The following is a 15,442-nucleotide window of genomic DNA, read 5'->3' on the forward strand; positions in this document are numbered from 1 at the left end:
GAAGACAGAGTCGTAGCAAGGTTAACCATTTACTGTTCACTCTTCCACATTAACATCATATAGTGAAAACTGTTGATAAAAAAAAATACAAACATATACAGCAACACACATCAAAGTTGCTGGTGAACGCAGCAGGCCAGGCAGCATCTATAGGAAGAGGTGCAGTCGACGTTTCAGGCCGAGACCCTTCGTCAGGACTAACTGAAGGAAGAGTGAGTAAGGGATTTGAAAGTTGGAGGGGGAGGGGGAGATCCAAAATGATAGGAGAAGACAGGAGGGGGAGGGATAGAGCCAAGAGCTGGACAGGTGATAGGCAAAAGGGGATACGAGAGGATCATGGGACAGGAGGTTCAGGAAGAAAGACAAGGCGGGGGGGTACCCAGAGGATGGGCAAGAGGTATATTCAGAGGGACAGAGGGAGAAAAAGGAGAGTGAGAGAAAGAATGTGTGCATAAAACTGTGTGCATAACTGAAGGAAGTTAGTCCTGACGAAGGGTCTCGGCCTGAAACGTCGACTGCACCTCTTCCTACAGATGCTGCCTGGCCTGCTGCGTTCACCAGCAACTTTGATGTGTGTTGCTTGAATTTCCAGCATCTGCAGAATTCCTGTTGTTTGCGTTACAAACATATACAGTGTCTGTTTCATTCTGGAGACCATGAGCACTCTTCTCTTTTAGCAGGTGTCTTCAGCCATCCAGGGGAGGGAGGGAGGGGGTCACGTCAAACCGCCACCGGGCTTGAGCCGACCCAGTGTTCGAAATTGAAAAGCCGCCATGCACGCCGCTCCGACCGCTGCTTCAACAGAATCCGCGTTAATATTTTTACTTCAACATGTCTACTGTCATATGAACTTACCGCGTTGCTTCTATAATGTTTCTTTGTGGGTAGAAACGGAGCTCTTCATGTTCATGCTGCACGTGCGGGACCCCACCTATTCTCTTTCTCCGAACCGGAAGTTGCCCACAAGACGCGGCGAAACCGGAGGTGACGTCATCACATGCCGCGATATACCATAGACAATGAATTTTACCTTTGTTAAACTGTAACATAGTTATCAACCTTTAACTAGAAAATAGTTACAATTATTTAAAGCTGTAATTTAATAAAGTTAAATTAATGCCTTAAGGGCAACACAGGCTTCATTTGGAGTATTGTGAGCAGTTTTGGGCCCCTCATCTTAGAAAGAATGTACTGAAACTGGAGAGGGTTCAAAGGAGGTTCTGGAATACCAGGATTGAATGGCTTGTCATATGAGGAGCATCTGATGGCTCTGGGCCTGGATTCAATCGAATTCAAAAGAATGAGTGGTGACCTCGTTGAAATCTATCGAATGGTGAAAGGCCAATCTAGAGTGGATGTGGAGATGATATTTCCTATGGTGGGAGAGTCTATGACTAGAGGACACAGCCTCAGAATAGAGGGGCGTCCTTTTAGAACGGAGATGAGGAGGAATTTCTTTAGCCAAAGAGTGGTGAACCTGTTGAATTCCTTGCCACTGGCAGCAGTAGAGGTCAAGTCTTTATATATATATTTAAGGCAGAGGCCGACAGATCCTTGATTGGTCATGGCATGAAGAGATGCAGAAGGCAGCAGGAGGTTGGGGCTGAGAGGAAAATTGTATCAGCCATGATGAACTGGTGGAGCAGACTTGATGGGCCAAATGGCCCAATTCTGCTCCTATACCCTAACCAGTACAGCTTTGGAGCATCCAGAGAAAACACACGTGGTCACAGGGAGAATGTAAAACTCTTTACAGACAGTGGCACGGATTGAAGTCCCAATCTTCCAATAGCTGGTGCTCTAAAGCATTCCACCTTACAAATAACCACCCAAAAAAATCTCACATGCAGAATAAAAACACTAGAAATAGGAGCAGAAGTAGGTCATCTGGCCCGTCGAGCTTGCTCCACCATTCAAGAAATCATGGCTGATCTGACCATGGACTCATCTCCACCTACCTGCCTTTTCCCCATAACCCTCAATTCCCCTACTATGCAAAAGCATATCCAACCTTGTCTTAAGTATATTTACTGAGGTATCCTTCACTGCTTCATTGGGCAGAGAATTTTACAGATTCACCACTCTCTGGGAAAAGCAGTTCCTCCTCATCTCAGTCCTAAATTTACTCCCCCAACTCTTGAGGTTATGTCCCCTAATTCTAGTCTCACCTATCAACTTTCCTGCCTCTATCTTATCTATCCCTTTCATAATTTTATATGTTTCTATAAGATCTCCTCTCATCCTTCTGAATTCCAGCAAGTACAGTCCCAGGTGACTCAGTCTCTCCTCATAGTCTAACCCCTCATCTCGGGAAATCAACCTGGTGAACCTTCTCTCCACTGCCTCCAAAGCCAGTATAGACTTCAAGTAAGGAGACCAGAACTGCACGCAGTACACCAGATGCAGCCTCACCATTGCCCTGTACAGTTACAGCATAACATCCTTGCTTTTAAATTCAATCCCTCAAGCAATGAAGGCCAACATTCCATTTGCCTTCTTGATAGCCTGCTGCACCTGCAAACTAACCCTTGCGATTCATGCACAAGCACTCCCAAGTCCCTCTGCACAGCAGCATGCTACAATCTTTCACCATTTAAATAATCTAACCTTCCAGTTTTCATTCCAAAGTGGATGACCTCGTATTTACCAATATTGTACTCCATCTGCCAGACCCTTGCCCACTTACTTAACCTGTCTATATCTCTCTGCACACTCTCCATATCCTCTGCACAATGTTTTTCCATTCAATTTAATGTCACCAGAAAATTTAGATACACTACGCTCAGTCCGCTCCTCCAGATCATTAATGTATATTGTGAACAGTTGCAGGCCCAGCACCAATCCCTGTGGCACACCACTCCCCACTGATTGCCAACCAGAGTAACACCCATGTATTCCAACTCGCTGCTTTCTATTGGTTAACCATTTCTCTATCCATCTATCACCCCAACTCTATGCATCCTTATCTCATGGATAAGTCTTTTATGTGGCACATCATCGAACGTCTTCTGGAAAAACCCAAGTAAATAACGTCCATCTGTTCCTTTCTATCCACTGTGTTCGTTATATTCTCAAAGAACTCCAGTAAGTTTGTCAAACAGGACCCATCTTTGCTGAATCCATGCTGCATCTGCCTAATGGAACCATTTCTTTCTCGATGTCTCGCTATTTCTTATTTAATGATAGCTTCAAGCATTTTCCGAACTACAGATGTCAAACTAAATGACCTATAGTTACTTGACTTTTGCCTACATCCTTTTTTGAGCAGTGGCGTGACATTCCGCTTCTTCCAGAGTCCACAGAATTCTGGTAAATTATCAAAGCCTCAACTATAACCTCTGCTATTTCCTTCAGTAAACTGGGATGCATTCCAGAAGGACCACAGGGCTTGTCCATCTTTAGGCTCGCAAGTTTGTTCAGCACTACCTCTTTAGTGATAGTTATTGTATCAGGGTCCTCATCTCCCACTGCATCCATATAATCTCTCTTCGGCATGTTAGACACGTCCTTCACCTTGAAAACCAACACAAAATAGTCATTCAAAGCCTCAGCCATTTTCTCATTACCCAATATCAAATCCCTTCTTGTCCTCCAAGGGACCTACGTTCACTTTGGCTACCCTTTTCCACTTTATATAATTAAAAACACTTCTACTATCTGTTTTTATATTTTGTGCTAGTTTATTTTCATAACCTATCTTCCCTTTCTTTATTGTTCGCTTAGTGGTTCTTTGTTGCTTTTCAAAGTTTTCCCCATCTTCCAGTTTCCCACTACTCTTGGCGAATTTGTAAGCAAGAGCTTTTAGTTTGATGCCTTCCTTCATTTCCTTAGTTAACTATAGCTGGCTCTCCCCACCCTTACTGTCCTTCCTTTTAACTGGAATATACTTAAGTTGAGCACCATGAAAAACCTCTTTGAAAGTCTTCCCCGGTTCCTCAACCGTCCCACTATATAGCCTGTCTTGCCAGTCTACCCTATCCAATACCTCTCTCGTCCTGTTGTAGTCTCCCTTATTTCGACATAATACACTAGTTTTAGATCAAACTATTGCAACCTCCATTTGTATGAGAAACTTAATTATACTGTGATCACTCTTTCCAAGAGGATTGTTAACTATAAGACTATAAGACATAATAGATAGCAGAATTAGGCCATTTGGCCCATCAAGTCTGCTCCATCATTCAATCATGGCTGATCCTTTTTTCCTTCTCCTCCTCAACCGCAGTTCCCGGTCTTCTCCCCGTAACCTTTGATGCCATGTCCAATCAAGAACCTATCAACCTCTGTCTTAAATACAAGGACCTGGCCTCCACAGCTGCATGTGGCAACAAATTCCACAAATTCACCACCCTTTGGCTAAAGAAATTTCCCTGCACCTCTGTTTTGAAAGATTGCTAATTTTACCTGTCTCAATGCACAGAACTAGATCCAAGACAGCATATTCTCTTGTAGGTTCAGTAACATGCTGTTCAAGAAAGCTATCATGTATGCATTCTATGAAGTCCTTCTCAAGACTGCCTCGACCAATATGAAATCCCAATCTATGTGCAAGTTAAAGTCCCCCATGATAACTGCTGTTCCAGTCTCACATGCGTCAGGTATTTCTCTGTTTACTGCCTGTGCCACTGTAATGTTATTATTTGGTGGCCGATAGACAACTCCCACCAGTGATTTTTTTTTTCCCTTTACTATTCTCAATCTCTACCCAGATGTACTCAACATTCTGCTCCTTAAACCTTATATTGTCTCTCACTATCACCCTGATCTTATCCTTATTTAAGAGCGCTGCCCCACCTCCCTTACCTTCCTGCCTATCCTTCCGTATTACCTGATATCCACCCTGCAACCACGTTTCTGTAACACCCACTTTATACTGATTTGCGCCACAGGCTCACTGACCTTGTTAAGAATATCATGGGCATTCAGGTAAAGTGCTCTTAACCTCATTGTGCCTTTAAAATCCAGTAATCTTCGTCTCTTATGCACTTGACTTTTCTTTACTCTACCCTACTTGTCTCTTTAACTTTTGCTTTTATTTTATCTTTACTCATTTTACTTTATCCATATTTCTCCAAACTGTTGAACCCCACCCCCCTTGCTATTTAGTTTAAAGCCCTATCCACAACCTTAGTAATGCGATTCGCCAGAATCCAGCTCCCATCACAGTTCAGGTGGAGCCCATCCCAATGGAACAGCTCCCTCCTTCCCAATACTGGTGCCAGTTTCTCCATGAATTCAATCCAACTTCTCCCACACCAATCACTGAGCCACACATTTAACTCTCTTATCTTCTTAACCTTGTGCCAATTTGCACGTGGCTCAGGTAGTAATCCAGAGATTACCACCTTTTTGGTTCTGCTTTTTAATTTAGTCCCTACATGCTCAAATTCGCTCAGAACCATTTTCCTCATTCTACCGATGTTGTTGATACCCACATGGACAACAACAAATGGATCTTTCCCCTCCCACCGTAAATTTCTCTCAGGAAAGATAAAATATCCTGAACCTGGACAACAGGCAGGCAACACAACCTCCAGGACACTCTATCCCTGCAGGGAACTTGTCTATTCCCCTGACTATACTATTCCCAATTACCAACACCTTTCTCTTTTCTCTCCCCCTCTTGAATGGCTCCCTGAACCACAGTGCCACAGTTAAGTTGTTCATCCTTCCTGCAGACCCCCGCTCTCATCCGCACGGAGCAAAACTCTCAGGCCTGTTGGACAAGCTGAAGGGCTGAGGCTCCTCCAGCACTGTCTCTTGGATCCCACTACCTGCCTCACTCGCAGTCACACCCTCTTGTCCCTGACCACAGACCAAATTTGAGGCAGCTAATCTAATGAGTGTGACTACCTCCTGAAACAGAGAATCCAGGTAACTCTCCCCCTCCCTGATGTGCCGCAGTGTTTGAAGCTCAGATACCAGGTCATCAACTTCGAGCCCGAGTTCCTCGAACGGCCAACACTTGCTGCAGATGTGGTCACCAGGAACCACAATGGGGTCCGCCAGTTCCCACATCATGTAGCAACAGCATATCACCTGATCCTGCATCTTCCTTTCTTTATTTAATTAGTTGTAGTTTGGTGACTTTTTATTCGACCACCACAAAAGCTGTACCCGCTCCTCAACTGTGCCTCCTCACCGAAGTCTCTTCAGCCAAGGTCGGTAAACTCCGCTCTTTCCGCTGGTAAGCAACATCTCAAAGCGACTTAGTCCCACCTTGTTAGGCCTACAACAACTTTGCCACTAATCTAATTATTGGTTCGCTTTTTTCTTTGAACAACATGCTGCATACCTCTATTACTACCAGTGAACCGCTTATGCAAAGCCGAAAAACCGGCCTCCCAAGGCAAGGGATAGGCTGAAAAAAAAAATCCGTTTGATCGCCTTACAGGGGCTGAAAAAGTTATACAAGCAGCCGTTTATATAAAAAAAAAATCACTCTTAGGGAATACATGTGTAACTATAAAATGTATACAGAGAACTAAGCTAGTTTATCAAGGAGAAGAATATATTCTAGGTGGGGTACTTCAGCTTGAACATGGTGGATGGGGCTTGGTACAACAGCATTGACTGAGCTGACCAATTCCTGAAAGATGGCTGTCATACTGGACTTGCAACTTATAGAGCATGAACCAACCCCTGACATTATCCTGACTGATTTTCCTGGAGTAGATTACAGTATTAGAAGTAACCTCTGTACCAGTCTTTGCAAGGCCAGTTGCGTTCAAAGCAAGGAGACTCCAATATGTTGTACTAAAGGGATAGGCTCAGAACAAACCAGGCAATGTAAAACTGGAGCAACATACATCAAAGTTGCTGGTGAACGCAGCAGGCCAAGCAGCATCAGAAACTTACAGAAAAGGAATCTGAATCTGCATGCCCCGTCATATCTACAAGGAGCACTGCCTCAAGCAAGCAATAACCACATCAAGGTCTCCCACCCATCCAGGCCATGCTCTCTTCTCCAGCAAGGTGGTGGTACAGGAGCCTTGGGTCCCACACTACCAGGTTCAGGAACGGATATTACATTACAGCCGTCAGGCTCTTCACACACCTCAAATCTGAACTGATTCCATAACCAATGGGCTCAGTTTCAAGGACTCTACAACCCATGATCTCAGTATTACTTGTTTATATATAAACATGAACAGTTTGTCTTCTCTGGCACATTGGTTCTTTGTCAGTCTTTGTGTGTAGATTTTCACTGATTCTATTGCATTTCTCCATTCTACTGTGAATACCAAAAAAATGCAACTCAAAGTAGCATGTGACATATACATACTTTAATAATAAACTTGCTTTGAACTTGAACTGCTCCAGTACAATTACAGCAGTAGCATTTATCTGACAATTTGGAAAGCTGCCCAAGTTTGACCTGTTCATAGGACACAGCACAAATCCAATCCAGTTAATTACTGTCCAATCTATTCTCAATCATCAGCATTCCGATGGGAAGCCATCAAGAACAGTGTTCAAAATTCAATCTAAAAAACATACATGATACCTCCACCCTGGTTATTCGAATAGCATCTCTGAAACCCACAAAAGAGGGGAGTGTTGAGCATAAGCAAATATAATTTACAGCAAGTTGCCCACCATCTTGATTTGGAAATAGAAATTACAGGTCCCAAATCCTGGAACTCGCTTCCCAACAGAAGACGGGAGTACTTTCATCAGAAGGACCCTTGTATTTTCAGGCAGTGGCTCATCAGCAGACGCTCATGGGAAATAAGTAGCCTTTACAGTGATACCAGGATCTCAGAAAGTAAATAAAAGCTGAAATATCCTGCAGCACTAGCAAACATGCCTCTTCCTGTACAGTATCAGTAATTCAACAAAAACTGCTGCAAGCCCAAAAACTCATGACCTATATCCTTCCAGTCTAAGCAAAAACAGGAACAAAGCAGTATGAAAGTGACAGAAATACTCTGAAGACAGGGACAAAAATAAGGGGAATATTTCTTGGCAGAAATCAAAGTTTCTACCAAAGAATATCACCTCCCTAACATTCTCACACTTTGTTAGCACACTTAGTTTAAATGTGACTGTTCCAAAGTCTTGGTTAACTTCATAATTCCACCCACCTTAAAACATAACACCAGTAAAAAAAACTACTGCTTTGCCTTATTTCACATGGAGTCCCAATTATTTTTCAAATGCTCTCACTGATCCATACTGGCACCTTAACTGGCAGTTTATGTGGATTTTTTTGGCGTGTCCGTCTGCTTGCGTGACTTTGGCAGGACGATGTCTTTTTCATGCCTTTACAAGGTGCGGAGAGAGAGAGAGAGACTGGGTGGCACGCCACTCCTCACATAGACATTTCACAGTATTTCTCCCATTATTTTACGAGGTCGATTTGCGATCTCGACACTCAATCCGGCACGGATGGAAAGCGTGTTCGGGAGCGGTTCCAACTGGGTTCGAACCCGGGAACCTCCGTTCCAGAGTCCGGCGCTGATGTCATTGGGCCAACAGCCGGCCCTTATGTGGATATTTCAGAATTAGGTTTATCACCACTGGCATGTGACATGAAATTTGTTAACTTAACAGCAGCAGCAGTTCAATGCAATACATAATATAGAAGAAAAAACAATAATAAGAATCAATTACAGTATACAGATTAAAATTGTGCAAAAAACAGAATTACTATATATTAAAAAGTTAAGTGTGTCCAAGGGTTCAATGTCCAATTAGGAATTGGATGGCAGAGGGGAAGAAGCTGTTCCTGAATCGCTCAGTGTGTGCCTTCAGGCTTGTGTATCTCCTACCTGATGGTAACAGTGAGAAAAGGGCATGTCCTGGGTACTGGAGGTCCTCAATAATGGACGCTGCCTTTCAAAATCCCACCAGAGCTTTGTCCCTTCCCCATTTCCAACTTCCATCATATAACTGCATTCCTCCATTTCTGATCTTCTAAGCATTCTTGATTTTAATTCTCTCTTCTAGTTGTTCTTTGGGTCTAATCCCTATATTCCTTAGAAATAAAATTTGATAAAGCTTTGATTCAATTGCTTTAAAATCTTATATCACAATCATTTTTATTTCCTGAGCCATATTGTTTCTTACTGTCCCAACAGCAATATTCTCATATAATATCTGTATCTGAAAATTATACTTCATTTCATATAATACTTCTTAGGAAAGTTAAATCAGCCTTGGAGTTGGTACATTACGATTCACCAAAATCATAACAGATATTGAACTAGTCAGTTTTTCCACTTTCACCATCAATTTGGTTTTAGTCTTGTCAGGAGGGGAACAGGCTCAGAGTAGATATTTCAGATGGGTTGGTATAGTCACTTAGAGGAAAAAAGTTCATAAATTCATTAAATATAGCAGGCAGGTGAACGTAGAGCAAAATTACATCATTTTTTATACACATGGTTTAACTAAAAAGCAAATAAACTCAAAGCTTTAACTTGTGGGGTTAAATACTGCTGTAAATTAGAGCAACTTTCTGCCACCTTTTCCTTATATCTGACCCTATTTACAGAGTTTTACTACAATAAGCAACATATTTAGTGCTCCTCAAACTTCTAAAGGAGATACAAGGCCAGAACGGAGCATTAAACCTGCTAGTTCAGGATCTGTTATATTTTGCTGAATTATAATGTACCCACTGCAAGGCTTATTTATTTTTTCCTGAGAAGCATTAGATGACTTTTAAGTATAATTTCTGATACAGATATTGATATTCCAAATACCAAATCTACATATAACTGAATGCAAATCTTTCAATTTGGATTCTAAATTTATGGAAATAAAGGCTATAATTTTACTCAGCATTTCACATTACTTTAGGTAGTACAATGTTTAGAATTCAAGCACATTTCCAACAAGATAAACTCTTCAGATAAATTAACACTTGATGAAGAGAACTTCTTTGATAGCAAATGGATTGTCAGAAAGGAAACAAAGGATTAAAGTATGTTAGCTTGGGTTTTTGTCTGTTCCAGAGATTAGATTTCTAAAGCAAACCCAAACACAGATTATTGATTAACCCTAGAACAACTAACACTACAAAAGATGTATATTAGGTAACCTAATTAGATTCGATAGCCACTCTACAAAGCATAAAAGACATCATTGAAGACTAACACGCTCTTCATTCACCCCCTCCACCTAAGAGATGGCAAATATAATGGACATCATTTTTTGAAAAAATGCTTACTACAAGAAATACTTGAGCACTTAGTTAATTTATCAGCTGTTAAGGTAATCTGATCCAAAATTAATTGTGTTTATAAACACAAAAGCTTGTGACTGTAAAATTATAATTGACTAAGTTGATGCTTAATCACCATGGCATAAATTGTAACTTACCTTTGTAACAGGATGTCAATGATTTCTTTCCACTAATTGTGGACATTACTCACATATTCAAGTGTTATTAATTTTGTTTCTAAAGTTGGCACACAGTTATTCAATCATAGCTCATTTTTCTGACTTTGACAATTGGCAAGGAGACTAAATAGATTATAAAGAAGCAGGTTCAGACACAAGATTAAAAATATTAGACACAAGATTAGGCTAACCAGCCTGGATTCCAAGGCTCATGTAACCAATTTAAGCATTATTAACTCCTAAGTGCTAACAACATGAAAATCTAAGGCAACAGTTCTCTGTGAAAAGTGAAGAGTTATGAATTTGCCTGGTTTCTTTGATTAACACTGCCTGTTAAGATACTTTTCTCAGGTAGACTGCATTCCTTAACTCTTTGATGCTTTGTCTAGCAAACTTAAGCTTTCTTTCAACAATCGCAAAGCTAAATTAGCAGTTATGTGTATTAAAGTGCAAACATTGATATAGGAAGACTAAACAAGAGAAGATCTGTAGATGCTGGAAATCCAAACAACAGGCACAAAATGCTGGAGGAACTCAGCAGGCCAGGCAGCATTTATGGAAAAAAAGTACAGCCGACATTTCTGCCGAAACTCTTTTGCAGGACGGACAACCAATCCTGCACTGGCCCCTTACTATTGACGGTGAGGACCTACAAATACCTGGGGTGCACCTGGATGACAGACTTGAGTGGAGCACCAATACAGGGGCTACGTACAAGAAGGGCCAGAGTCACCTTCCCGAGTATGCGGGCCTCTCCTTCACATGTTCTACCAGTCTGTTTTCACCAGGCAATCTTCTATGTGGTGGTGTGCTGGGACAATGGCATCAACACAGCTTATGCCAACAGGCTCAATAAACTGATTAGAAAGGCTGTCTCTGTTATAGGGGTCAAATTGGACACACTGGAGGCCAAGGTAGAACACAGGATCCTACTTCCGTGCAATTCTGGATAATGTTTCTCACCCTCTGCACGCCACCTTGCCTAAACAGAGGAACACTTTACGCAATAACAACAGCGCTGCTCCAAACAGCGCAATATGAGGTCATTCTTACCCCCAATAATTAAAAGTCCAGCTATATCCGCGGAAGTGATGACCGCGTCCTGTTAGACTGAGGCAACTTATTTTTTTATTCTTTCTTCTCTTCCAATATTTATATATCTGTGCACTCGTAAGGCTACTGTGACACTGCAATTTCCTTAGGGATCAAAAAACTATCTATTTATCTATCTGGAATGCAAATTGCAAGCGCTAGTGACTTTCGTAAGTCGCAACATACCATACCTTATACTTTCGATTGCACAGGTCACCTGTTGATGAACCGTGTCATGCAAAATTACTCGGTACCCAGCACCTGCGAACAACATGGCCCAGCTCCGTCCAACGATTCCACTGGTGAATAAAATTGTGTAAAAGAAATGTATTACAAGCATAGCAACATATAACATTAAAAATATAGATCCCTGAATCTTAATTAATAGTGTGTTTTCCACAGGAGCCTCGGACAATACAATTACCTTCCTACGATTAAAATGTTACCCTTTTCAGGCCGGTTCATGATAACCCTCTAACAAGATTTTCGACAAACCAGCAATGCGCGACTTCGGGGGCGCCCTTAAATAGCGTCAAAATCAACGTGAAAGCCCGTTGGCCAACAGCTCTTGATTGGCAGATCAAAATCGGGAGATCCAGTCTTGAGCAGGAGCTGTTATTGGGGAAAAAACACAAATTAAAACTTGCAGTGATTGGAAACAAACTAAAACAGAAAATATCGGAAGTATTCAATATTGGCTGGATGGTAGGAAGTAGACGGTGATGATAGGAGATTGGCGGTGTGCACCAGGGTCGATGCCGGGCTCATTTTTATTTATAATTTATAATTAATGATTTGTATGATAATATACAAGGGATAGTTGGTAAATTTGCGATGTCACTAAAACAGGTGGTGTCACAGACAGTCAAGAAATGATTGGCTGCGTAGGTGGGCAGATGGTAAAAGGAATTTAATAAATAAGTGCGAACTGTTAGACTTCAGAAGGACAAATCAGGGTAGAATTTCTACAATGAACGGAAGGGCTCCGGATACTGCTGTAGAACAGAGGGACCTTAGAGTACAAGTGTATAGTTCTCTCAAAGTGGAGTCACAGAGAGGACAACGAGGAAGGCTTTCGGCATGTTGGTCTTTATCAGTCAGGGTACTGAATATAAAAGTTGGGAGATATGTTGCGATTGTATATGACTTGGTGAGGCCACACTTAGAGTATTGTGTTTAGTTTTGATCACCTTCTAAAAGGAAAGACGTGGTTAAACTGCGACGAAGTTTTATGTGGATGTTGCCAAGATTCAAGGGAAGAGGCTGGGTCTTTGCTCAGCGGGTGCAGGTGGTCTCATAGGGGTATGTAAAATCATGAGAGACACAAATAGGGTGAGTGGTCTTTTTTTCCCCATCGTTGGGGCATCAAAAACTAGAGGTAATTGTTTTAAGGTTAGAAGTGAAAGGTTTAATAACAACATGAGGAGCAAACAACAGGAATTCTGCAGATGCTGGAAATTCAAGCAACACACCTCAAAGTTGCTGGTGAACGCAGCAGGCCAGGCAGCATCTATAGGAAGAGGCGCAGTCGACGTTTCAGGCCGAGACCCTTCGTCAGGACTAACATGAGCAGCATCCTGTTTTTAATGAGGTTCTTTAACATCTGCATGGACTAGATGGGCCAAAGGGCCTGTTTCTATGCTGTACTTCTCTATAACTAAAGTAAATTTATTATTGAACTACATACATTTGAGGATTAATTAACATTAAAACACAATGAAGATTCTGGTGATAAGGAAACTAATAACACTAAGGAAGGAATACCGTGTTTCCATCAAATTCATAGAAAGTTATGGCACATTTGGAGTCCATTTCATCCATCACTTCTACAATGGACAGGACAAACTTGTTCTGAAAGTGATGTAATATAGATTTATTATGCTTATTCCTGTGTTTCTTGATGAAAATTTTAGTAAGTTTGAGCTAGTTTGGCCAATGCTCACTGCAGTTTAGAAGAATGGGCAATGGAGTTTAGAAGATTATTAAAAGAATTAAACAGATTAGATGCTAAAACTGATGACTGAAATTAGAGAATTTAGAACTAAATGCATAATCTCAGGATACGGTGTTTGGCGATTCGGGTCTAAAATGAAAAGACATTCTTGATTTAAAGGGCTGAGAATTTTGAAATTCTCGATCACGAAGGATTTTGTTTGTTCATTCGTGGAACATATTCAAGTTTGATGTTGATAGGGAATGGAGACTGTATAGAACCATTAACTAATTAAAAGGAGAGCAGGCTCAAAGAGCCGTATCCAATTACTTCTACTTCTTGTTTCAAAGAACAACTAATGCTTGGTCAATTGTTAATTTAAAATCTGATACTTTATAGTTGTGTTGTGACGTGCCCGGTACAGTATGTAACTTGGGAATCATCTTAACGTGATTTATAGATATAGTCACATAAACTGATCGATTTTGACAAACGTTTCCTTTCTCCATCTTTTTTTCCTGAACTATCCATACGGATTCATGGTAATTCCCATAACCATGAGATTGGATGAAGTGATGTGAATGTGATCACTGCCTGTCTTTCCTCCGGCTCTCAGTTCGTTTACTCGCCGGTCTCACAGCAACAGAACGGGGCCCTCACCGCCTACATCCGCAGCCAATCACAACTCTCCTTTCATCCAGAACTACGCACCTCGTCCAATCAACTTGTTCAATTTGTCAGTCGACCCAGTGGCGCGTAGCATTGTGGGAAGGGCGCGCTGATTGTTGTCGGACTGCGACCGTTCTGCTTGGGTTTGATTTATTTTACAATAATCTGTTGGCGGAACGAGTGACTACAAAGGTATTTACCACGATTAGATTTATTATTTCCTATTCTTGATTGCGCAGTTTTAAGGGGGAAGGTTTTCAAAAGTGACACGGAGTTTGTCTGGAAGTTAGCCCATTTCACAACATTATATAATGAAAGAAATGGGTTTAATGAGTCCTATACACAACCTGGTTCGCTCTTTGGCGAACAGAGTCTTATTGAACAATGGGAGCATAAAGTTAAATTGAGCATCGCACGCTTTTCGCAAATAGTATTGTGAAAATGGAGACACAGGAGACAGCGGATGCCTGAAGTAGTCCAGAGGAAGGTCCTGGACTCTCCAATTTCCGTCCGGAGATGCTGCTTGACTCACTGAGTTCATCCAGTGGAAACGATCATTTTATCTCTTGTGCTGTAAATATTGGTTAGCATATCAGGAATAACTTATTGGTCTTCAAAACTGAATCTTTTGCACACTGTTGAAAGCACAAATGGATGTCTCGATTTAAATAATTTCTGACGCTGCAGTACTTACTACACCGGCAAGTCGACTTAAAATTTTGTGCTCAGTGTTCTTGAGTGCAGACTATGATCTTTGATACTAGCCCAAGCGAGACACCGTTAATGTTTAGTAATAATAAAATGTGTCTTGGCCCCAATTAAAAACCAATCCCCCCTCCCCCCGGGATCAATAAAGTATGACTAATTAACACCTATGCCCTTAATACCATACTCTTAAGAGTAACATCCGTTTTTATATAAAACTGACCATGAGTAACATCATGGAAAATCTACTAATAAAATTTAAAAGCCTTACTTGTAACAAGTGTTCCCAATCAGTGCGCTAGCTAGTTTGTGGAACCTCAAAAGCTGTTTGCAGATGACATTTTGAGGGCAATGAAATTAATTAGTATCAGTACAGGTAGAGATATTCCTGTATATTTCACTGACAAAAAATAATGTAAATGATAAGCTCCTTTGGTTCCAACATTGGATTTAACTCTGTTGTTTCACAGGGTGAAATAATGGAACATGTGCATTTGGCAGCACTAGATGAAGATGATTTGTATTCAGGATACAATGACTACAATCCAACTTATGATACAGAGGTATAGTTTTTTATTGGTGCTGTGATCAGTTTTCTGCATTGGATATGCCTGTGCTTTGTTGGGATGATAATATGTCAATGTAAGTAACTGAACTTGAATGGCGACTGTGATATTGGCCAAAATGCAATGC

At 41.3% G+C, this 15,442-nt stretch overlaps 1 protein-coding gene across 1 annotated transcript in view; it reads right to left on the reverse strand.

Moving 5' to 3' along the window:
- Nucleotides 1-12,023, reverse strand: part of cryl1 (crystallin, lambda 1) — a 77,234-nt gene extending 65,211 nt beyond the window's left edge. The window contains exons 1-2 of the mRNA XM_063054176.1: nt 11,867-12,023; nt 11,634-11,741 (exon numbers count right to left, since the gene is read on the reverse strand). Coding sequence (XP_062910246.1) covers nt 11,634-11,741; nt 11,867-11,907 — 149 coding nt within the window. The 5' untranslated portion in view covers nt 11,908-12,023. The remainder of the gene's footprint in view (nt 1-11,633; nt 11,742-11,866) is intronic.
- Nucleotides 12,024-15,442: the final 3,419 nt, after the last annotated feature.

This window comes from Mobula hypostoma, chromosome 7 (genome assembly GCF_963921235.1).
Source record: "Mobula hypostoma chromosome 7, sMobHyp1.1, whole genome shotgun sequence".
NCBI lineage: Eukaryota > Metazoa > Chordata > Chondrichthyes > Myliobatiformes > Myliobatidae > Mobula > Mobula hypostoma.